This window comes from Colossoma macropomum, unplaced genomic scaffold (assembly GCF_904425465.1).
Source record: "Colossoma macropomum unplaced genomic scaffold, Colossoma_macropomum, whole genome shotgun sequence".
NCBI lineage: Eukaryota > Metazoa > Chordata > Actinopteri > Characiformes > Serrasalmidae > Colossoma > Colossoma macropomum.
Genome location: NW_023494788.1, coordinates 15,050,361 through 15,074,143, shown reverse-complemented (window position 1 = coordinate 15,074,143; position 23,783 = coordinate 15,050,361). Strand labels below are relative to the sequence as shown.

The 23,783-nt window shown below is 38.1% G+C and overlaps 2 protein-coding genes across 5 annotated transcripts; both read left to right on the top strand.

Annotated features, from left to right (window-relative positions):
- The first annotated feature begins 907 nt into the window (after positions 1-907).
- bscl2l (BSCL2 lipid droplet biogenesis associated, seipin, like) lies at positions 908-12,506 on the top strand. Of its 4 annotated transcripts, XM_036568599.1 has the most exons (10): positions 1,103-1,195; positions 2,139-2,208; positions 4,081-4,737; positions 5,502-5,586; positions 5,824-5,967; positions 7,228-7,362; positions 8,053-8,150; positions 8,256-8,385; positions 10,599-10,695; positions 11,645-12,506. In XM_036568599.1, exons 3-10 carry the CDS (start codon positions 4,478-4,480, stop codon positions 11,920-11,922), a joined length of 1,227 nt encoding a protein of 408 aa, XP_036424492.1. In that variant the 5' UTR covers positions 1,103-1,195; positions 2,139-2,208; positions 4,081-4,477; the 3' UTR covers positions 11,923-12,506. The 4 variants fall into 4 exon arrangements, with proteins under 4 accessions (XP_036424495.1, XP_036424494.1, XP_036424491.1 ...); XM_036568601.1 differs by lacking the exon at positions 2,139-2,208 and having other exon boundaries at positions 1,083-1,195; positions 5,505-5,586; XM_036568598.1 differs by lacking the exon at positions 2,139-2,208 and having other exon boundaries at positions 1,083-1,195.
- A 2,640-nt stretch (positions 12,507-15,146) lies between these two features.
- Positions 15,147-23,660, top strand: si:ch73-22a13.3 (inositol-trisphosphate 3-kinase B). The gene is made up of 7 exons (XM_036567959.1): positions 15,147-15,659; positions 17,045-17,129; positions 18,237-18,450; positions 21,147-21,351; positions 21,426-21,527; positions 23,104-23,175; positions 23,319-23,660. The coding sequence occupies exons 1-7, from the start codon at positions 15,264-15,266 to the stop codon at positions 23,658-23,660; spliced, it is 1,416 nt and encodes a 471-aa protein (XP_036423852.1). The 5' UTR covers positions 15,147-15,263.
- The last annotated feature ends 123 nt before the right edge of the window (positions 23,661-23,783 follow it).

The following is a 23,783-nucleotide window of genomic DNA, read 5'->3' as shown; positions in this document are numbered from 1 at the left end:
AGGGAAACTTCATAGGCTCTATAAAACTGTCAGCACACCCTCCCTTCCCTGCAACATAACACATCAAGCACCACCCGCACTTCAGGAACTGTCCTGAGAATTCATGTTTTTAAATTTGCTCCATGACTGCGAGGTCGCACACTTCAGTGACTGGCTTACCGTCAGAACTCATGTGAACAGCACTCTGTGGAACAGATCAATTTACCTGCCAGTTTCTATGCATATACAGATGTAGGCCAACAGGGTTTTTCTCCCTTCTTGTTCTTCTTTTGGCAGGTCACCTGCAATCGTCCTCAAAGTTTCGTCTCCACCTACACTGGCAGCAGGAAAATCGGGTTGGACATGGCACCTGTTCAAGGACAGGCTCAGGACAGGAGATGAAAACTCGCCTTCAAAGCAACCACTCAGTAACCGTGCTTCAAGGAGCCTCTTAGTAAAAAAGCTACTCACAATTTTATTTACTAACCTCAACCAACATAACCAATTTTACATTAGTGTTATGAAGATTATATTGATTTTAATCTTGCTATAAGCGACTTAAGTGGTTAGGGTTCTAGAGCCGCCAGAGTAGCCTGAGTATGTAGGCCTACTTGTAGGAAAACAATTATTATTATTATTATTATTATTATTATTATTATTATTACAGGTGATAAAATAAAATAAATCTTATTTGTCTTAATGGAAATAGATTAATTATTCGTTGTTCTTTTTTTCCTACAAAACAGCGCGATCTGTGTAGGTTGGGGGCTTCCCAAGTAGGACACCGCGCAGAGCCCCCAAATGCTCAGAAACGGCCCTGATTTGAATGTTGTGATGTACAGCGCTGCTGTAATTGCTGTAATTGGAGAGCTCGACGACTGGAAATAAATGCAAAGCGTTTTGGTGCCCTCTAGCGGGCGAACACGGACACTGCAAAAACAGTGAACGAGGCGGTGGTGAAGACAACAGCTAACAGACACAAAAGTTCTTGTTGCTGTGGAATAACAGTTTATTAACGGTACTCCGTCAGATGGAGTTTACTTGCGGTGAACTGTAGTGTCGACATTTAGCCAACGATAGTACAAAACGTTATGCCAAAGACTTTAGCACTGTGGCTGCTGCTCATGTTCGTTTGTCTTACAAGCTGTGGCTCAGCTGGCGCCCAAGGACTTCTGAGTCATCGACCCTCACATGCTGCTTTCAGTAGAAACCAAAAGTGAGTTTAATTGGGTTAGTAGCCACTGTGGGTTTAAAAAAATGCACTGCCCGTTAAAAGCTTGGGGACATGTTTCTTCAAATGTCTGAAATGCAAATTAGCCTGTTTTCCTTGTCGGGTTACAACTTAACATATTAAAGGCTAACCAGCTATGTTGGGGAAACAGTATCACAGGTTTAAATAAGCTTGTTCTGGCGATATCTGTGACAGTGCTACACTCACACTACAGAAAGATGGTTCTTCAAGGGCCCTTCAGTAAAGACAGTGGTTCTATATCGAACCGTGAACACTTAAGGAACCATTTACATGATAAAATAGCTCATTGCATGGTAAAATGGTTTTTCAGATTGATGGAGAATGTTAATAATGCTATCGCAGCTCAAAGTTAAAGGGAGATGTTTTCAAATGATTCTCAAAATTGTTCACTGAGCTTGACTAATAAAAAGTGGAATTGAGTTGCACAGTTTAGAAGCATACACTTACAAATGTTTTTCAAGGGTTCTTTAGTAAAGAAAATGGTTCTAGAACCATGAACACCTAAATAACCCTGTTCATGATTAAAGGGTTCTTTGCATCATGAAAGCATTCTTCAGATTGATGGAGAATGTTCTGTAGATGATACTAAATAGAACCTTTTTGAAAAGGGTTCTATATTACACCAAAAAGGGTTCTTCTATTGTAACAAGCCTGACATCGTAACAATAGCTTAACCCTTTTGGTGCTATATGGAACCCTTTTCGAAAAGGGTTTGCATATTCTCCATCAATCTGAAGAACCCTTCCATGATGCAAAGAACCCTTTAATCATGGAAAGGGTTCTTTGAATGTTTATATTTGAATGTCTATGACATTGTCTTTACTAAAGAACACTTGAAGAGCCATTATTTTTAAGTGTGCATAATAACTGAAAGAGGCCTTTCCACGTTTTCTGTATTTTGCTGAAGGTGTTTGCAGGTCAGTACCTGCAGATCTAAGATCACATGTTGGAACATAAACAGACAGACATTTTGTGAGGTAAGCAGGTGCTTTAAGGAAATGTATAATTGCATGTCATCAGCACAGCTATGAAAATTGATATCATGTTTCCTTATGACATCAGACACCCAGAGGTAGCATGCACAAAGAGAAAAGCAAAGGCCCTAAAACGGAACCTTGTGGGACTCCACAAGAAATGTCACATTTTTTGAGGAATGATTTCCCAGTGAAACCAAGAACTGTGATTTAAATCCTTCTAAAACTGTGCCTGAGAGGCCTACCCAGTATTCTAGATGGTGAATTAGAAACTGTGATCAGCAGCATCAAAAGCTGCCCTAAGATCCAAGACCAAACTAGAAGAATTTTGTGCATCAGTACTAAGCCTAAGGTCATTCACAACACAAACCAAAGCTGTCTCAGTACTATGGCTGAAGTAAAAACCATAGTACCATTGCAATTCCTCAAATAACTTGTTTTCACTTTTTTTTTTACCGTAAAAAGTTGAGTTTGTCTTAAATTATTTAGTACAGAAGCATCCATGCTATTCTTTTTTAGTAGAGGTTTCAATAAGCCAGTTTTAAAAGCATCTGGAAAAGCAACTGTTGCCAGAGAACAGTTTACAATAGTTACGACATCATTTTGAACACAATCAAAAACGCTCTTAAGGAGTGAAGTAGGAACAGGGTCAAGATCACATGTCGATGAACTTAATTTGTTTATAACAGTTGTAAGCTCCAGAAAGATGTCATCACTGATTAAGTGGCTTATCAGGAAGGTTATACTGGCTTGTTTCTGTCGGCGGAGCTATGCTCTGTCTTATCAAAGCTATTTTATTTTAAAAATTAATTGCAGACACTTCACAAATTTGAGAAAATAAATCACCATGCCTGCACCTGGATAAAAGGACTTTGGTATTATCTTTGTGTTTATTAATTACACTAGAGAGGTATGATGTCTGGATATTTTCATAGCATTACTGAAGCTGAAAATCTGCCCTTTGAGAATATCATAATGTACTTGCGCTCTGATTTGCAACAGTTTTTCATCAGCTGGCATATTTCTTCATTCATTCACAGATTTCTATGAGTGCATGTGTTTTTCTTCCAGTGTGGTTCTATATGGTTCTACAACCTTTTTGCAACTGGTTCTATATGGCACCAAAAAGGGTTCTTCCATTGTCAGAAGTAGTAGTCAGAAGAGTGCTTTTGGGTGCTATATAGAACCCTTTTCAAAAAGGTTTTATATAGAACCATATATAACATATTCTCCATCAATCTGAAGAATGATTTCACCATGCAAAGAACCCTTTAAGCATGCAAATGGTTCTTTGAATGTTCATGGTTCTACATAGAACCAATGTCTTTACCAAAGAACCCTTGAAGAACCATGTTTTTAAGAGTGTATCTTACCTGTAATGTCGAAGCCCACACGTCATGTCAACACTCAGAATTTTCAGGTGTTTAACCACCTGTGGGACAATTATTGAGTGTCAAATCATTTATTAACCATTAACCATTTATTAAGACATTCAAAAACATTAATGGACATATGTACTCAAACATATATACTCAAAATATACTCAAAAATAATTTTTATGTTACAAAAAAACATTTCAGGAATTTCTTCTTAATAAAAAAGCCTTTAAAAATCAAACATTGCTCTGAAAATTCCTCAAACTTTTCATGGGCAGTAGATAATGTTTTAACAAAGTAGCTTTAGATTTACTTGTAGCATTTTGTTTACGCATTTTCACACTTTTATGAATAAGTTCATTGCTAAATAACAGGGTCTTGAGTCATCTGATGCTCATTTTTCCACTTCTTATAATGATTAGTCTCAGATATTTCACAGCACTTGATTTCCTCACTGCTCTCCTTGTGCTCTTGCCTCACATGCTGGTCATGAACTCAGGAACTCTTCCACACTGGGTTAAGAGTCTCCATGTTCCAGGCCCTCACCCTTTTCCCCGAATGAGACAACATAAGAGTGACATAGAGGGTTCTTGTACTGTTTAGTACAAAGAATTTCAGGAAGATGAAGAGGGGTTAATAGCTGACGAGGAGTGGGCAGCCCATAAGGAGCCTCTCTTTTAGGAGCATACAGAAGTGAGAAGTGACTTAGTGCAGGAAGTCATACTTCATGATGTGTAGTTTGTCAGTTTACTACAAATGTGGAAAAGGAAAGTAAAAAGCTGAGGAGGTCAAAGGAGAGGAAGAAAGAACGAAAAAAAGGACAGAAAACAAGAGGCGGTTGCGAAAGATACTCTAAACAGGACAGAGTTTCAGAGTCTTCCAGGCAGTTGGAAAGTATGAGTACAGAGATGGAGGACATGGACAGCGAGGGCCCCACCATTCAGGAGCTGGGGACCCAATTTAGCGGTCTCCTGATTCACATCCAAGAAAGGCTGACCATTCTGTACAAAAGGATCCAAAAGAGAGTCCTGCAGACTGCTATTCTTGTGTGCGTTCTTCTGCTTCTGCTCTGGGTGGCCATCTTCCTTTATGGCAGTTTCTACTACTCCTTCATGCCCACTGCCAACTTCATCACTCCTGTCCACTTCTATTATAGGTGAGAGCACACCTGTGGGTATCGAGCATTTTGAACCTGTGTCTGCTGCATCTGTAGCATATGGTCGATTACCACAGACAAGGATTTTAACACGTTTCCTTATGCTTAGTTAAAGAACGAAAATCCCTCCAACTCAAAGCACGCTTAAAGTAATGGGCAAACATTTTCCAGCTGGCTTCTGTTATCAGTCTATTGTGAGTCGACAGGTTTTCTGATCTTTTGTTCAAGGTAAGTGAGGATATTCTACAGATGCAGCAGATTGACAATAAGTTAAAAAGTATTCCTTTAACTCTAACATACCATTAAAATAATAAACCCAAAGTACTGGCACTTAATGGTTATGTTTGATGATATCACCACAAAATCACCATTAACAATAAAATCACCACAAAAAAAATTCCAAAATTGCATTTGAAATTTATGATGATCTATTTGTTGTGAAATGTTCACATTGTATACACTAAATGGCAGCTGGAGTTTTCAAATAGAGTTAATGAATTAATAAAAAAATGAGAAATTGAACATTCTCTCATAACAGCAACAAAAAGATGAACATGAATATCATGTAAAAGGAATCCTGTTATCATTTACTTTGCTGTGCTGTAAAAGATATGTAACAGGTTTGGTACATGATATGTTCTATAGCCATCTGTTGACTTTAGAAGTGCTAAATTGCAAAAACAGAATGAGCAAGAAACAGAAGCTTGTGTAACAAAGGCATATTTGTCTCCCTCACTCCTTCTAACCAGTGTTTGATTGTCCAGCAGAACTGACTGTACCTCTCCCCACCACTCCATCTGCTCCTTCCCCATGGCTAATTTTTCCCTGCTTAGGAACGGCAAGAAACAGGTGCCATCATTGTTGTTCTTCTTTGTTATTGATTTATGGAAGTGTATGTATGCTAATTACCCTTTTATCTGTTAAATTCACCTTTAGAATTGCTATAACTCATCTTTTACTTTCTGTGGCCTTGGTATCCATTAAACGTTTTGCCCATGTTCACAGGCATGTATTGAAAACGTTTTCATTTGTGACTTTTCCAGCTTCTGCTATGAAACTTTTCTTGCCACTACTCACTGACTCTAGGTGATGACATATGGGCAGCCCTATCAGATCACGCTGGAGCTGGAAATGCCCGAGTCTCCAGCCAATGAGCAGCTGGGAATGTTCTTGGTGAAGATGTACTGCTACTCCTATGAGGGACAGATTATTGACACCGCTGCACGCTCTGTGAGATCAAAAATGAGTCAAAACATTCATAAAAACACTTACACACAATCAGCTTTAGGAAATACTTTAGTGAAAAGTCAAATTTACACATTTTCCCCTTAACCCAAATGTCTTCAATCAGCCTAGACATGTTTGATGTCCAAAGTCAGCTTCTTTAGTTTTGCACTTGAGCTACAAGGTTAATGTGGCTAACAAGTAATGGAAGTCTGTTAGCAATGTGCGAAACTGTAGACCTAAATCATCATAAACTTGCCTCAATTGTCATGTAATTTCAAATACACTTGCTATAGGGCTTGCTGTATGGTGTATCACATACCATTATCTATAAAAATGGACAAAAAGAATGTTATATAGCTTAAAACAGTGCTAGCAGCCATCTTGAAGCCATTTTCATATGCAAAACCACATAAACGTACTATGTCATAGTGTCCGAATCCACATAAGTGAGTCTATTTAAAGGGCCTATGTCCTGCATTTTTTTTAACCTTAATAACATTTGTGTGGTTTCATGTACAAGAAACTGTCATGATTTATTTTTACATGACCATTTTCAAACCTCACTTTATTACTTTTAATAAAACCGGCTGTTTTCGTTACTGTGCTTTTAAGACTGATATAGGTACATGACTCTGTTTTGACTGGCTGCTCTGTAATGCACCTTGTTTAAAAAGCAATCTGGGCTCAAACACTCCTTATAACTTTGAAGGGGATGGGTGGGGCTACACTGCTGTAGCCAGGATTGACAGGTATATGTAAATGCATTGGTTTTTGTGACACCATAAAACAATGAATTCAGAACACACTGTTTTTAAGCTTAATTTCAATCCATGGACTTCATGGAATGGGGAGGTAATGGTACATGTTGAAACTGGAACATTTACATGTTGCTTAGAACTGTTTTATTTATAAAAGAAGTGAGGAAAATTTGATTTTCTATGAGCCCTTTAAGATAAGCCCTTTAACAACTCGACACAGTTGGAGGCAATTGTACAGTGCTAGTTGGTGGGCTAAAAGCTTCCGTTACTTGTCAGTTATATTATTCTCATAGTGCAAATCTAAAGAAGCAAGCCTCAAACAACAAACATGTCTTAGCTAATTGACTGCATTTGGGAGGAAAATTGTGAAAGTTTGATATTTTGCCACACTGTTACTAAGCCATTACACTATGCTGTAGTGTAGCTGCTCCATCATGCATAAAGCAGCACTCACCAAGTTAATCTTGCCTGAATAACACCTTTGTGTGTGTGCATCTGTTCCTAGACCATGCTGCATTATCGCACCAGTCTGCTGCAGTCTCTGAGCACTCTGATGTTCTCTCCTCTGCTGCTGATGGGAACGGCTGAGCAGAAGCAGTACATCCTGGTGGAACTTTACTCTTCTTACATAGACAACTCAGTGAGTGCAGCCTGCACTCAGATTACAAGCCATATAAAAAGGCCATACAGTATGGCCTCAAACCATCTGATTTTAGAAAATGTCCTTAAAACACTACTGAAACCAAGAAACGTCTGAACATTTTATGCATGCATAATAAGCCTTAGTATGCAATAAACCTGGGATTTTAAGGGGTTAATGCATTTGTATCTCAGAAACCAATGAAGATAAGGCCTAGATCCTTGAACTTTTAAATAAGTCTGAAATGGTCTGTCAGGAGGACTGACCCACATGTAACATGAAGGACTTGTATATATTTGCTTAAGCTACACTAATGGAAAGGCAACATTATTTCTTAGAACTTAGAAGGTTTTGTTTCATGGCTCTTTTACATTCCTCAACCTGCAAACTTATACTTATTCACTCCATATGACTGAACAGGATGGCCTTTAACACTGATCCACCAGTGCTGGAATAGGATGCCATATTCATACAGAAAAGCTTGTTTAAAAATAATAAACGTCCTTACATATGTTCCCTCAAACCCTTAGACTGCCTCTCTCTTTTAAATATTGGACACAAAGCTATAGACTTGCGAAAACTGTGTAGCATGAAAGATGTTTCATTGGAAGAAGTCACCACACAGAGTACAAAGGTGACATGAAAAGAGCTCTTACGTTGGCTGTCCTTATCCTCTCTCGCTCTCTGCAGTATAAGCCCACTGTTGGAGCAGTTATAGAAATCCACTCTCAGCAAGTTCAGATCTACAAAGCTCAGGTGTACATCCACGCTCACTTCTCCGGCATACGGTAAGTGTGTGTGTAGGGGTGTGTGTGTGTGTGTGTGTGTGTGTGTGTGTGTGAGTGATGTCTTTGAACAGAATCTGATTGAAATCTTTTTGTTTTTCTGCTCAGGTACATCCTCTATCACTTCCCTATTGCTTCAGCTGTTGTGGGCGTGTTGAGTAACTTCACTTTCCTCAGTGTGCTCATCCTCATCAGCTACCTTCAGGTCGCCCTGGGTGGCATCTGGCCAAGTCAACAGGTATGTACTATCAGTCCAATATAATATAACATTAATATAGCATTAATCAAATTTATAGCACCAGTCAAAGGTTTGGACACACATGAGTGAATGCAACCTGCACTTAAAAACATTTTGATCTAAAGGCTCATGATTAAGGCAAGACATCCTAGGCAGAAATGAGTTTTGTTCCCATCAATCAGTTAGCCCCACCCACAAATAGAAAAACTACATGGTGTCATATATCACTGAGAAACCTTTAAAATCTACATAGACTATCCAAATACAACCCCATTTCCAAAAAAGTTGGGACGCTGTGCAGAATGTAAATAAAAATAGGATGCAATGATATGCAAATTATGTAAACCATATTTTTAAAGGAAAATAGTACAAAGACAACAAATCAAATGTTTGAAACTGAGAAAGTTTTTTGAAAAATATATGCCCATTTTGAATTTGGTGCCAAAAACATGTTGCAAAAAAGTTGGGACGGGGGCATGTTTACTACTGTGTTTCATCACCTCTTCTTTTAACAACACTCTGTAAGTGTTTGGGAACTGAGAAGACCAACTGCTGTAGTTTTGAAAGTGCTCAACAGTTCGTTGTCTCTTGTCTTGTATTTTTCAATTCATAATGTGCCAAAAGTTTCCAGTGGTTACAAGTATGGACTGCAGGCAGGTCAGTTTAGCACCCGGATTCTAATACGGAGTAATGCTGTTGTAATACATGCAGAATGTGGTTTGACATTGTCTTGCTGAAATATTCAAGGCCTTCCCTGAAAAAGACGTTGTCTGGATGGCAGCATATGTTGCCAAAACATATATATATCGTTCAGCATTAATGGTGCTTTCACAGATGTGCACGTCACTCATGTCATGTGCACTATACGATCATGAATACTGGCTTTTGAACTGTGCACTGATAACAAGCTGAGTGGTCTTTAGCCCGGAGGACATAGTATCCATGATTTCCGAAAAGAATGTTGATTTGTCGGACCACAGGACACTTTTCCACTTCGCCTTAGTCTATTTTAAATGAGCTCGGGCCCAGAGAAGGTGGCAGCGTTTCTGTGTCCTGTTTATATCTGGTTTCTTCTTTGCATTTTAGAGTTTTAACTTGCATTTGTGGTTGCAGTGATAAACTGTTTTCACAGACAGTGGTTTTCAGGCGTGTTCCTGAGCCCATGAAGTGATTTCCACTACAGAATCATGTCTGTTTTTTAATGCAGTGCCGTCTGAGGTCTGAGGTTGCACTGTTTGATTGTGCAGTCTTTTACAGATTGGTGAACCCATCCTCATCTTTACTTCTGAAAGACTCAGGGATGCTTTTTTATACCCAGTCATGTTACTGATCTGGTGCCAATTAACCACCAGGTGTTTTTTCAGCATTACACAACTTTACCAGCCTTTTGTTGCCCCCATCCCAACATGGAACATGTTGTTAGCATCAAATTCAAAATGGGCATATATTTTTCAAAAAACAAGACAATTTTTTGTTGCCTTTGTACTATCTTCAATAAAAAAATATAGGGTTTAAATGATTTTTGCATCATTGCATTTTGTTTTCATTTACATTTTGCACAGTGTCCCAACTTTTTTGGAAATAGGGTTGTATGTCTACTTTTTTTTAAATAGTAACAACACATCCACAAATGGTACCTGTTTTCTGAGATCTCACTGGAGTTTCGCAGTTTTGAGCCCCATTCTTAAAATTGTTTTTCTTAGTATCAGATTTTCTCTACATTAAGAATCAAACATTTTTAAATTTCTAGAATACCTACATTCATGAAATTTAGCATTAAGAAAATCACATACTTTCTTAATATACTGCTAAAAGTTGTGTTGATGCTAGATTTTGTCCTATAAAATGACCTAAAAAAACACTGTTTTCTTGATTCAGCACTAAAATTATAAGGTTCCAATAATCTGTTCTGTAAAATCCTTTCTTTTTAGTGTGTTTTCACAATGAATCAAACATTTTATTTCCATCATCCAAAGGCTAGATTTTCTGTTTTTTAATATTTGCCTATTTTCTTAGATAATGTGTCATAATGTGTATTTTTTTAAACTTCAAATATAAAAAATTAGAACATCAGTAATCAACTAATCAAGATTTATAGTGATATGTATTGTTTAAAAAATTACCATATTTTAGTCTTAAAGTGCCTTAAGTGCTTGAAATGTATTTCCAAGAAAATTAAATTACACTAGTGAGAGTTCTTCTGTTGATATCAGGTTGGAAAATGGAATAAAGAGAGGCAGAGGAGAGCAGATGTTCCTGAAGCCACAGATCAGTATGAAACAAACACACACCCTGAGGACAACAGCACGGGTAAATATTGCCTAACTTTAAAAAGTTATTTTTTAAACAATTCTGCATAATTCAGTTGTTGAGATTTGAACAAAGTAATTTAAAAAGGATTCATGTGAAGTGGTGCATTATAGAGAAACTTACCAACTAAGGCGTTTTACTGTGGTCGTGATAGGAACCATTGCCATTTTACTTACTATCCACAATGACCAGTGAACGTTCATGTGGCTTCTGAGTTTTTATATTTACCGTATGTTGATAATGGTAAAATAGTAAATCTAAAAAAATTTAAAAAAAAAAGTTTTCTTTGGGAACTGTTTTGCCTTACAACGCCCTGCATGTACCTCTCCACTATTAATAGATTTAAAAAAATATGTTTTAGGCAAAAATCTCACAATTGTAGAACAATGTCTCAGTCATCAGACAGTGTAATCAGTTTGTGAAACAGCGTTGCATGAGATTTTTAGAGACATTAAATGCTTTGGAGATCTGGTTCCTATCACCACCGATGTGAACAGCCCCAACTCATTACATTTCTCTAGAGTGGAGCATTTTGTATCAAAGTCTGAATGATTTTCTTTACATCTTAACAATTTAAGTGAGTAATTTAAGTGAAATTCCCCTTTAAAGCTTGATATAAAAGTTTCATGGTCACTGAGGGTGACTGAGTTACAGATTGCTGATGGTAATATATATTATAATGTGAAAAACAACACTTTTGTTTATACTGTGTCACTTTGACACCCTTTGAAAACACCAGCGACACTTTACATCATAGGAGCGTTTCATGATGAACAGACCAATTGAAATGTTCCAAAATTACTAAAATCTTGAATCAAACTTTGCTAAATTAGCATACAGTACATTAAAGTTAAAAATATCTTTTCTCTTACGAAGTTGCTATTCGGGTTTTGCAAGGACAGTGATGATATTTTTGATTTTGAAAAACAATATCTGCTCATTTGTTTAGGCACAAAGACACATTTGTTGGATGCATCTGTAATGGGACCCAGTGACATCAAGGCTTACAGTTCTGGCAAGATGGAACAGTCAATTCTGGACACAGGGGTGGAGGACAACGTGGAGACAAATGACTCTAGAGGCCTTGCTGAGGAACAGCATGTATCTGAGGCACGGAATGAGGAGACTTATTTGAAGCTTAGATTTCTGTCTGAGGGGCTGCCAGATGTGTCTACTGACCCCACAGACAAGGCGTATTACCGTACTGGAACCTGTCTGAGCTCCTAGAACAGAGCAAATGGAGCAGTTTAGTAATGAAGGTAAAGGTTATGACAAGCAAAGGGCAACAGTAAACTGCTGTTCTCAGTATCTTAGCTTTAGCAGCAGATTCAGTCATGTAAGGTGGTGGTGAACATACTGTTATGAATTGTTGTGAATTAGATATGAATGTGCACTTTGGTTGATTGCCAGGAGGCCCATATTTTCCACCTGTTTTGCCAAGTGTATGTACTGTTCTGTAATGTTCTGGCCCATGTTGTGCAATTACACAGATATCCAAATCATTATCTTTTTTTTCAAGAAGTTTAACACTGTATAACCAGCAACATTTGTTTGCGGTGTATTTGTGGAAAGTAAAATCTTTATTTGCATTTATTTACATGGCCTTTGCTTTGCTCACAAGTCAGTCAGATATGACAGGTTGTTCTTTGAATAACTGATATCACGGCTTTCTTTTATGTCTATATGTCCCTAGGTGCACTAGGTGATTTTAGGATAAGAGCAATGGTTATTCACTTTGCTATAACGTTGAAAGGAGGGAGTGCAGTCATGCTATTGAGACAAATAAACACAGCCATAGATAAAGAATTGAAGATGAAAGTTTCCATTGTTGTTGTTATTGTGATCAACAGAACTATGTGTTAGATATCATAAGTCTACTGTAGATCATTAAGTTTATGCAAACAAAATGACATTAAAAACAACAGTGGTAAGCTTAATTGAGTTCAGTTACACACTGCATGTCTTAAAATCCAGCACTATCCTAGCCTTATGTAACCTTCCTGAACCTGTTGATCTACCTGAACCTGAGTTCACTATTATCTGCCCTGGTTGTCTCCGTGCTGTAGGTTCTGTGATGAACGCCGAAATCAACGCCTTCATTTGCATCCCATGTTTCCACTTGCAGATCCACACGGCATGTTTGAAGACAGATTTCATGCAGATGTGCTGACATAATTCATTCTTGGAAGTTCTGCATGCATTAATATGATATGTAAATCACTGACTTACATACATACAGTTGTATGCAAATGTTTGACCTCCCCTGGTCAACTGACATGTTTTGTTGGTTTAAAGTAGTTAAAGCAGTACATTGTCTACAGAGAACAAACTTCTGCACATTTTAATCCAAACAACAATTAAAATTGTGCCCTAAAATGAACAGAAAAATGTCAAAAGTAAGTTTGTTCCCTGTAGAGGATGTGTGGTCAAAAAAAAAAATGACCAGCGGTGGTCAAACTTTTGCATACAACTATAGTAATGATATACAAATTTTCTTGCTGTTCTACTAGCTTCATAAAAAGAAACATTTAGACAGTTTTAATTGTGCATATTCACACATATTATGTACATACAGTTAATTCAAGATTCAACAGTTTTATTGTCATATGCACAGCAGAAACAGGCAGTTACACTGTATAATGAAATTCTTACTTTGCTGTTCCTCCGTTCACCATATATATATATATATATATATATATATATATATATATATTTTCTCAGACTATATTGGTACAAAAAAGTACAGTTATATGTGCAAAGTTGAAAGAAAATTAAAGTTACATGTGCGTATGTGCAAGTATGTAGAGCAGCGGTCCATAAAGTGCATGTTGCAAGTAACAGATGTAAACAGTAGTGTTCTGTGCAAGTAATAGATGTAAACAGAATTATTCTGACAGCAGCAGTACAGTGTATGTAAGGTGCAGTTATTGAGTGCAAAGTCAGCCAAAAGTTAAACCAGTTCAGAGTGGGAGGTAGTGAGTGATGTGTTCACAAGCCTGATGGCCTGTGAATAGAAACTGTTCGTCAGTCTTGTAGTCCTGGACTTCACACTCTTGTAGCGTCTGCCTGAAGGTAGGAGTGTAAAGAGTCTGTGCTGGGGGTGTGTACTGTCCCTGATTATGTTGTGGGCCCTCCTGATGACCCTGGTGTGATAAATGTCCTGTAGTGAGGGGAAGGCTGCTCCTGAGATGGACTGCGCTTAATACAAGGTGTAAAGGGGACCCTAGATAAACAAAATATGTAAACGCCATGCCAGGCAACTCCTTCTTACAGGTTACACTGAAAGCAAAGGTTAACACAGAACAGTCTATAGTCTACAGCGGTGGCTACCCACATTGCACCTGGAGATCAACCTTCCTGCAGAATTCAGGTTCAGCCCTAATCTAACTCCTGATCCAACTAATTAAGTGGATAGATGATCTAGATCAGATGTGTTTAAACAGGATTGGAGGTTAACTCTTCAGGAAGGTAGATCTCTAGGAGCAGTGTTGGTAATTGGTCTACAAGTATATTATAGTCTACACAGACTATAATCTCACAAGGAATTGGTTTATATAAGGCCACAGGCCAACATGTTTTGCATCTCCAAACTGGCTGGTGCGGTAAGTGTGCTGACTGGCATCCAGCTCAGTTCATCAGGATTGACTGCTGGGGCTTGTGGAAACTTCATGATGTCAGGGCATGCAAATCCAAGGCTATAGACGTCGACAGAGAGCATTTTGAGTGGAGTGCCGGGTGCACTTTGGATGGCTACAGGAATGCCTTTGGACCTCGCAGAGCAAACTTCAAGCTCTGAGCTCATGGCTGGGACAGGCTATACAAAAAGAGTTCTATTTAATATGGAGTAATGCAGATGATCAGGCATTTAGACTTGGTAAATGAACTTCACATTTCCATACAGAAGTGCTTTTTTTTTCATTTTAGCATTCATGAGAATGACCAATTACAGTTTTTATAGATCGATTACAGCTAGTAGAGTATATTTGACCCATCTTCTCATCTGATTCTCCTTCTAGATCATGAGTTATTGGATTACTGGAATTTAGTGCTTTTGTCTGGATTGCATTGGATAGCCTATCTTCATGAAAGGCTTGGAGTTTTTGTTGAGAAATATGAGCACATCTACAAACAAGCATGATGAAGATGACCCAGGAAAGTCCACTGAGCCTCAGAATGATGAGAGTTTGAGAAACAAGGTGAAAGAAGAAGAGGAGAAAAGAGATATGTTTGCTCTTGCTCCTTCCTATCCAACAAAAAGGGTGAACAACATAATGAAGGATGCATTTGTCAAGGGACGAAGGTCCAAGCCCAAACTGGTGTCTGCTCAGGCTGTGCTTTCTTCCAGACTGGAGCCAGAGTCCATTCAGGAGGAACCGCTAATGACTCTAGAAAATGTACAGGATGTGGAGCCCAGTGCTATTCTGGGCTGCTCTAAAACCAATGCTACCGAAGACAGAAAGTCCACAGCTGAAGAAAGACGGGAAGAGTCAGTAAAAGAAACTGGCAAAGAAAAAAATACAGATGAAAAGCGTTTATTACCAGAGAATGTAGAAGTGTCCAGGAAGAGCATGTGGAGAGCCGGACAGAGGGAGAGATGGAAGGGAAAGAGGAGAGAAAGGCTAGGAGGCAGCGTGGAGGACCTAGCACAGGAAAATGAAGTTATTGAGAAAGAAATGAACCGTGGAATTAGATGCCGAAACACACAAAAGCACTGGGGGTCCAAAGAAAGACGAGACGAGGAGTCTGAAAAGGAGGACAGACTAGGAGAAAGAAGGCAAGGGAGCATGGAGGGAGATCCAGAGGCAAGAGGAACCATGTCACAACACGTTTTCTCCAGGGTCTTCGCTCACTCCTTTGCCTCGTCCTCTTCTTCCTCATCTTCATCCTTCAACTGTTCCTCAGCAGAAAGTGACGAAGTGTTCAGCGAGGGAGAGGAGATGGCCAAGAGGAAGGACGTGAGGAGGGTGAGAATGATGACCAAAGCCTAGACAGCATAACATCTCTACTACACTGCCTGTCAAAAATTAGGGGACATCTAGTGTTTTTTGGGAAAAATTTTTTTTTACAAAAATTAGTCACTTTGCAGTAACTTAACATGTTAAAGACTAGGCAGGTTTATGTTAAAGAATCAATATCTCACATGTAAATATTTATGACACTGTTTGTGACAGTACTACTTTGGGAATGATGCCAAAGCCCACACATTTTAACCCTTGTTTTGGTGTCAGGATTCATCAGCACTCAAACCCTTCAGGTGTTTTGGGCCAAAATTTTCAGTACGTGTTTTTTAACAATAGTTTGAAAAAGGAAAACATGTCAAACCCCTATTTAGGCAAAATCTACTCTTATGCCAAAGAAGGCACTTTGATGACCATTAAGCTAAGTGCAAAACATACACTGTTAATAAGTTTTGCTGTTTTTCCTGTCTAATAAAAATGGCTAGAAAATTAATATTTCAAAAGAAGGCAAGTATCTCAAAACATTTGATGAGCCAATAGCATAAACAATGAATTCAAATATATTATCCCCTTAAATGCCCAGGACCCACCAGCAGGTCCAGGCTTCTATTCCTCACTCCCATAACATAAGAATAACACAGCCAGATTGCACTGTTTTCCATTTAAATGAATAATAAACAGAATAAAAAGATGTAGGATGCAATAAACCCAGGAACTGAATGGGTTAATTAATTATTTAAACAGCATGCTTTTTTAAACGTATTTTTTAAGGTCATATCCACTTCTTCACCAACGTGTACATTTCTAAAAGCAAACATGAACATATTGGTGTTTGGGGGTAAAAAAAAATGTGTTTTCAGTAAGCCTCCCTCTCGATGTCCCACAGTTAATTTGCATGGTTTTGAAAGAGAACCTTGACATCGGCCATTTGAATAAGTTATTTGCATAGCCCAGTAGATGAAGATAGGGTTGTGATAGTAGCCTGCCACAGTCAAATTTAAAATATTCTTTGCTAATATATCCAATAAGTGACAACATATTTCAGCTGATGGAGGGATGTAAACAACTTGTAGTGATACTAACAATTAATAATTGCAACAATAGTACATATAATAATAGTAATAATATTGACAAATTAGTTAGATTTTAATTCTTAAAATATTCAGTTTGTTAAACAGTTCCACAACTACATATATTTTACTTGCATTTGCTATGTCTCCCTGAAAAACAATTTTTAATGTAAAAAATGAATGATTCTTGTTTGAAGGGCCAAAACGTTCATCATTTTATCAAAGTTTATCAAACTAATATAATTTCATTCATATGAATTAAAGTTTAAGCAATGTCTTGTATAAACTGCACAAGATAAAGATGAACTTCTCCTTTTCCAGTGTCGATCCTGGAGGACATTCCTGACCATGATGCAGTGGTCAAAGCGTAGACAGAGCTCCTGGATTCAGCTGGCTGGACACCAAGGCACGTGATCTGTGCTTAATCAGTAACACCATCATAGCGTTTGCTTCATTCAGAAAGGGTCACTCTCCAGTTAAAAGTCCTGTTCACTTTCTGTTCATTACGGTTTGTTTTACACATTGCTGGTATAGTTTTCTTCATTTAAAATCTGAAAGACATGCTATGTATGGCACCCCGTGAATCAATGCTGACTTACCGGGAACAACCGCCGCACTTTGTACATAAACTATTAGTGACTGTAGTCTATTTGTAGCTGCACAAGTCATCAGTCACTCTACGTCAGTCATCATCAGAAAAGGACCACCATAGAACGTCTACTGACCAGGTATTTTTTGAATGGTAGGTCATTAGAGACATCTACATGCTAGTGGTTTTACACACTGTTCACACTTACTGTCCACTATGTTAGATACAGTTATACTCTTAACAATTAAGGTGCCAAAAAAGGGTTCTTTGCACAGTGCCAAAGAAGAACAAATTTTGATTCCCTATAGAACCTCTCAATGGGTGTTTTTTATGAGTGAAGATGAGTGAATGTGTGAACATTTTTTTAAAGCGCAAAGATCCAATACATAACGTAGGTGTTCTAGGAAGAACCCTTAAGTTGGAACAGAGCTGTTATTTTATGCGTAAACCCCTAAGAGGTGCTTCACACTCACATATCTCTATTTCAAACATGGTTCTTTAGGGAACCACAAGTAGTTCTTCAATGGCATCACTCCAAAATCACTTGTAGCATCTTTATAAGTGTACCTTGTTGGTGCACCTTGCAGGTGTACAGAGACCTTTAATCATCTTTTTCTATAGGCAGTCTGTGCTATTTACCCTCTAGCCCTTTATCAGTGGTCAGATTATGACCACAGGACTGCTATTTGGACCACTATGGTGGTCCCTTTCCATTAATGGACAGAGTAGAGGATGACTGCCAAATTAGGCCTAGCAACAGATGGACAACAGTCAGTAATAGACCTACAAAGTGCACCTAAATGGTTGGTTTACCTGATAAAATGGTCAGTGCATGAATAAGTAATACACTGGCAACTCTTTTATCTGCAAACCTACTAAGTGTGGCACAGATACAAATGTTCCTGACATTGCTTGTGTTACCAGGTAACATCCAGCTGGGTGAAGGTGGGGAGGTGCTAAAGAGATTTAACGAAGTAGAGGACAGCTGTCTGCAGGCACTCATGTCAGACCCCCTCCGCCGATTCGTGCCTCAGTATTACGGGCACATCAGCAGGAATGGAGAGTGTTACATCCGTCTGGAGGACCTGCTGAGTGGCCTCAAGCAGCCGGTCATCATGGACTGCAAAATGGGCATCCGGTAGGCAGAAGCACCATTTTGTTTGTTCTATGTGCTTCACATAAAAAGAGGGGGCTGCAATCAGTCTGCATACAATTCTGATCACATTCTAGGCACAGATTAGTGCCTTCTCTAGTTTGACACAGCAGAGGATTCACATTATTGTGGCCATAGTGCTATGTCTTATGCCTACATATCATTGAGGACTGCAAGATTACAGTCATATGCAAAAGTTTGAACACCCCTGATCAAATTATGTTTGTTGATTTTTGAAGTGAATAAAAGTTAACATCCACTATAAGGAACAAACTGAAATACAGAATTTTCTGATAAGTTTAGTGCACAATTTCTATTTATTTGCTGGGTTTAACATACTGCAAAAAATAAAACAGAAAATGCGCCATAGCTTTTGTACAGGCCACTTTTTAAGATTTATTTTTCTCCCCATTATGTTAAATTCAGCAAATAAACTGTAACTGTGCATTAATATGTGCAGAAGAGTTTTCTTTCTGTAAGATGTTTGAACTTATTTTCGCTTAGAAAATCAACAAAGCATGTTATTTGACCAGGGGCCCACAAACTTTTACATACAACTTTATGTGCTATGGCTGAAGCTATGCGTGTGAAGTGAAACACTGCATCTACTTCATGCTGTTTGATAGAAGCAGAAAAGCAAATAAGGATTTCCATAACATGTTCTGCTCTATTCACATAGAGCTAAAGAAGCAGTAAGTTAAACATAGACAGAGTCAAAACACTCAACAAAGGCCAGTGTGCGGTTTGGCCAGGCATTGCGGTTATCTTTCATTTGTCAGATGACACTATTGTCACTGCTAAGTTGGATTTTTTTTTTTCCTATTTAGGTGAAGGAGTGATGTATTACATGTTACAAATAACATTTTGCATGGATCTTTCTGTATCAGTTTAACTTGGTCATTGGTCATCATTTCTGTTGTGAAGTACATTAATTGCAGTGTACTTAATATGCTACGTTAAGAATATGAGAGCAGAAGTTCTTTGGACACTATATTATTTTGTTAAAACAGAAACCAGATTTTATTGCTTAAACCTGGCAATATCAAAGCATTACTTACTTTAATGTAGTAACACTTGTCACTAGGGGTGCATGATCGGCATTGGCCAAGATCTGACTCGAACAATTTTTGCTCCAAACATGCACTTGGCCAAATTATTATTAGTACTTGTGCTGAATTTGAATGCTCCTGCTATACCTATAACAAAATGTTGTAGCATTATTATGCATGACTAAATAATAAGTTGCCTATTACTTTCGATGAAGCATGTTATTTGATTTTTGATTGATTTTTTTGATAACTGATTTTAATGAAGGCTATGAAATAGCAACGAATGTTAATTATGTTACACCCCTGGCTAATACAAGGTACTGGTACTAGTGTGTTTTAGGTGTTCACTTAGCCCACACAGTTTGAGCTACGAAAAATTGGCCAAAAATTGGCCATTTGTCAATTTGCCAGTAAAAATTCAGAATCAACCTAAAAAAAAAAACATGATCAGTATATCTCTATGGAGTTACATTCACGTAATTAGAAATTTGAATTTGAATGCAAAAATCTAAATTTGGATGTTATTGTTTTGAATCTGTATTATACCATCTGAAATTGAATACTGGACTGTAAGGTTTGTAGGAGAGCAATATAAAATCTAAAACTGAATTTTATTCCAGATAGCAAGCATATATCGATCCGCTGGCTTGATAAGATCGGCACCCCACAGACAGTTTGTCACTTCTGGTCCACCCTTGGACCACCAAGATTATTGTTTTGCTCTACCTAGTTTTTAATCTCCTCAAACAGATTGTAAATGCACATGGCCTATTTTTTCAGAAAATAAACTAAGATAAATATTGCCAACACGTGAGAGAGAAAAAATAATGACTAGGCCTAGCATGAAATGATTTTATAGAAAATGTTGTTGCTGACACTGAGCTGGATTAAAATTATTTACTAAACTGATTTACAAAGTATAATTAAAGAAAGGAAGGAAGGTAAAATCAGTAAATTGGACTATGAGTGGAAAATGAGCAATGATAAGTGGAATTATGTCTAATACTCTGTTTAAACATCGGTGGGCCACCCAGAAAATGCTGAGCAATAGGCCAGTGGACCACCAGCTTTGCCATCAGTGGGCCAACCGTGGACCACTGTCCTCTTGCTATCAAGGATGTCTCATTATGTACAGTCCAATGTCTGAAATTCAATTTCTAAAAAGCTTCACATCTTTATTTTAATTCACGTTTTCACTTTTAAAATAATCTGGGGGGTCTTGCAGGCAGAAGCAGTCAAACACAGAATCTCTTCAACCCTACCCCTTTCCTACCATGTACTTACATTCACAGGCCATTTTATCAGAAACACCTACCCTTCACATACACTTGTATTTTCTGATTGTAGCCCATCTTTTGCTTGAACTCTTTCAACTTTCAACTTTAGATGGTACGATACAGATACAAAACAATTCAAATTCAGATTTCTGCATTTAAATTCAAATTTCTAATAGCATGAACCTAACTATAGTGTAGACGTGGATTAGCAGCACCTCAGATTACACATGACTGTGTTTGCACAATGAAGGAGTGCAAACAGCGAGTTTTAATACTCAGCTTATGAGGTTGATTGTTCGTGCAAGTGTGCACTTGTTTAACCACTGCCTTTGTCATTTTGATGTCATCTAATCAGGACATATCAGGAGGAGGAGATTGTTAAAGCCAGGACCAAAGCAAGCTTGCGGACTGATATGTACCAGAAGATGGTGAAAGTAGACCCTACGGCTCCCACAGAGGAGGAACACGAGCAGAAAGGTGTAACCAAGTTACGCTACATGCAATGGAGGGACAGCACCAGCAGCACTGCAACACTAGGGTTCCGCGTAGAAGGCATTATGGTATGAGACTTACTGATAGACTGCATTGCTTGGAGATCAGTTTCAGCTAACATAAATTTTGTCCTCTCTTTCAGACAGAGAATGGGATTGTACTACGGGATTTTAATAAAACGCGAACGAAAGCACAAGTCACTGAGACTCTGTTATTCTTTACCAAGAGGCAGGTTCATATTCTAGTAAGTGGCCAATGTCAAATCTTTCATTCACACGTATTATTAATTGCTTAGAAATATTGATTAACATTCATTGATTAACTTTCTGTAACCTAATCCATATACCATATAACTACTATAATCCTACTACTTGATTATGCCACACATTTCCATTCAGTCAGTAAGGCTTTACAGTATGGGCATTGAATGCAATGTTCAAAAAAATAACAATGACGATATGAGTGATAAATTATAATTAATATAGCATGCCTCTGACTGGATGTGCCACAAGTATAGTCTTTTCCTTGCTGTGTAAACAGAAATCTAACCTCTGCTTTAAGCAAATAGCAAAAAAAAAAAAACTCTAAATTCCAAAAGCAACGTTCATTATTGTGCAAAATAAAAATAAAGTACTTAGATTAGAACTGCAAGCACATTTCTGTACACTGTACAGCTAATGTTACTGATGTGAGGTGCTGCTCTAATGAGGCATCAAAAGCAATCCGACTGCTAATGCTACCACCTTGAGGAGAATTTGTGGGCTGCAAAGACCTCCATAATGTGCTTCAGTCTAAAATCGATGAGGACTCCATGAAGAGCTTAACCTTTTTGAGTTGCATTCAAGAATAAACATGAATAAACATGTGTGTTTTTCCTTTTTATTAGGCCTGTAAACACACACAATATATATATATATATATATATATATATATATATATATATATATATATATATATAGCTTCATACATTTTACCATTCAGTCTACGCATTTTACATACTGAGGATAGTCATCACATTTAAAGCACTGTACAGGCTAGTAGTTCAGGGCAGAGTGGTTTCTGTGCACATTGGAGAGAAGGATTCAAACCCAGAGCAGAGAAGCACTTGTTGGGCTTCTAATGCTACATTCCCACCAATCTAATTGTGTCATTTTGGCACTGTGTGTGAGGTAATTTGTCCTGTTCTGTCATTGCAGAAACTCATATTGTGATAATGATAAAAATCCAATTTATCGTGCTGCCCTATCAATCTCCAAAGTCGTAACCTTACGGGAGAAGGAAAAAACATTCATAACTTTGAAAGGAAGCTAATGGAACTCATTTTTTTTCCAAGAAATTTTGGAGCTTTTCTGTTGGTTTATTCATCATGAAATTTTAGCACACTGTAAACAGCAGCTGGCATTTTCAAATTCTGTAAACAAACAGTACAAAATGACAGAAATGGAGATACAAGGTGTGACATATTTTATCTTGTATGTAGCAGTTTTACATCGACTCCTGGCCTAGAGCTGTTGCTGCTGTTTCCCATTACTAACAACTGACTGAAACTTGCTTACACTGCTGCTTGTATTTGCAGTCAGTGACATATCTAGGACTTTCAGAGGGCCTAGAGTGATGTTTTTTCACGAAATTGGTGCCAGACAAAGTTAGCCTTCTCTGAAGGCCTAAAAGACCCTGAGGGCTCCCCACTGATTTTTACTGTGTAAACCAAACAACCCCCTTGCCTTGACTCATCTTTTAAGTGTACTGCTGTTGTTATTTAGAATTAATGCCTTTAAAAACTTCAAAAAATCTTTTTCCCCATTTTGTATGCATGACAGAAGGCCTATCAGTCCAGACTAGAGGCCCTGAAAGAGACTTTAAAGGAATCTGCCTTTTTCAGCAGCCACGAGGTGAAACAGAACATCTGCAGTTTCTTTCTAATATGACTGTCGCATTTCACTTTCTTTTCACAATGAATAATTTTACCCAAATAAAGCCTTCTTCCATTTATTTGGCACCCTTTAAATAACTCCCTGTGCATGTTTCCCCACAGGTCATAGGAGGCTCTCTTCTTTTTGTACACGATCACACCGGCAAGGCCAACATATGGATGATTGATTTTGGGAAGACCATACCAACACCTGAAAACATATGTCTGAAACACGATGTTCCATGGGTTGAGGGGAACCATGAGGATGGCTACCTCATTGGTCTGGACTCCCTAACCTCTCTGTTGCGTGAGGCCATCAAGGAAGCTACAAGTGAAAACATGAAGAGCCAAAACCCACAGACTGACCACAAGGAGACAGAGAGACTTAATCAACCCCAGTCTGAGCTACACCAGCCACCATCGGACTTGTTAAAGGAAACTACAAATAGCAATCACCTTGACTGATGCTGGATTACCGTTTTTGTGCTGTTCATTTCACACCAATAACTATTTTTAAACAACACTGCCAGACTGTGATGTTAAGCATTTATAACAGGTTGATCACCCTGGACTGGACTGTAATTGTGG

Coding starts and splice junctions, on each gene's coding strand:
- bscl2l (XM_036568598.1), top strand. CDS start 4,478: ATGAGTACAGAGATGGAGGACATGGACAGCGAGGGCCCCACCATTCAG. Junction 5,968..7,227: donor TTGACACCGCTGCACGCTCT/GTGAGATCAAAA, acceptor ATCTGTTCCTAG/ACCATGCTGCATTATCGCAC. Junction 10,696..11,644: donor CCCTGAGGACAACAGCACGG/GTAAATATTGCC, acceptor TCATTTGTTTAG/GCACAAAGACACATTTGTTG.
- si:ch73-22a13.3 (XM_036567959.1), top strand. CDS start 15,264: ATGTGGAGAGCCGGACAGAGGGAGAGATGGAAGGGAAAGAGGAGAGAA. Junction 17,130..18,236: donor TCAGCTGGCTGGACACCAAG/GCACGTGATCTG, acceptor TTGTGTTACCAG/GTAACATCCAGCTGGGTGAA. Junction 21,528..23,103: donor AGAGGCAGGTTCATATTCTA/GTAAGTGGCCAA, acceptor TATGCATGACAG/AAGGCCTATCAGTCCAGACT.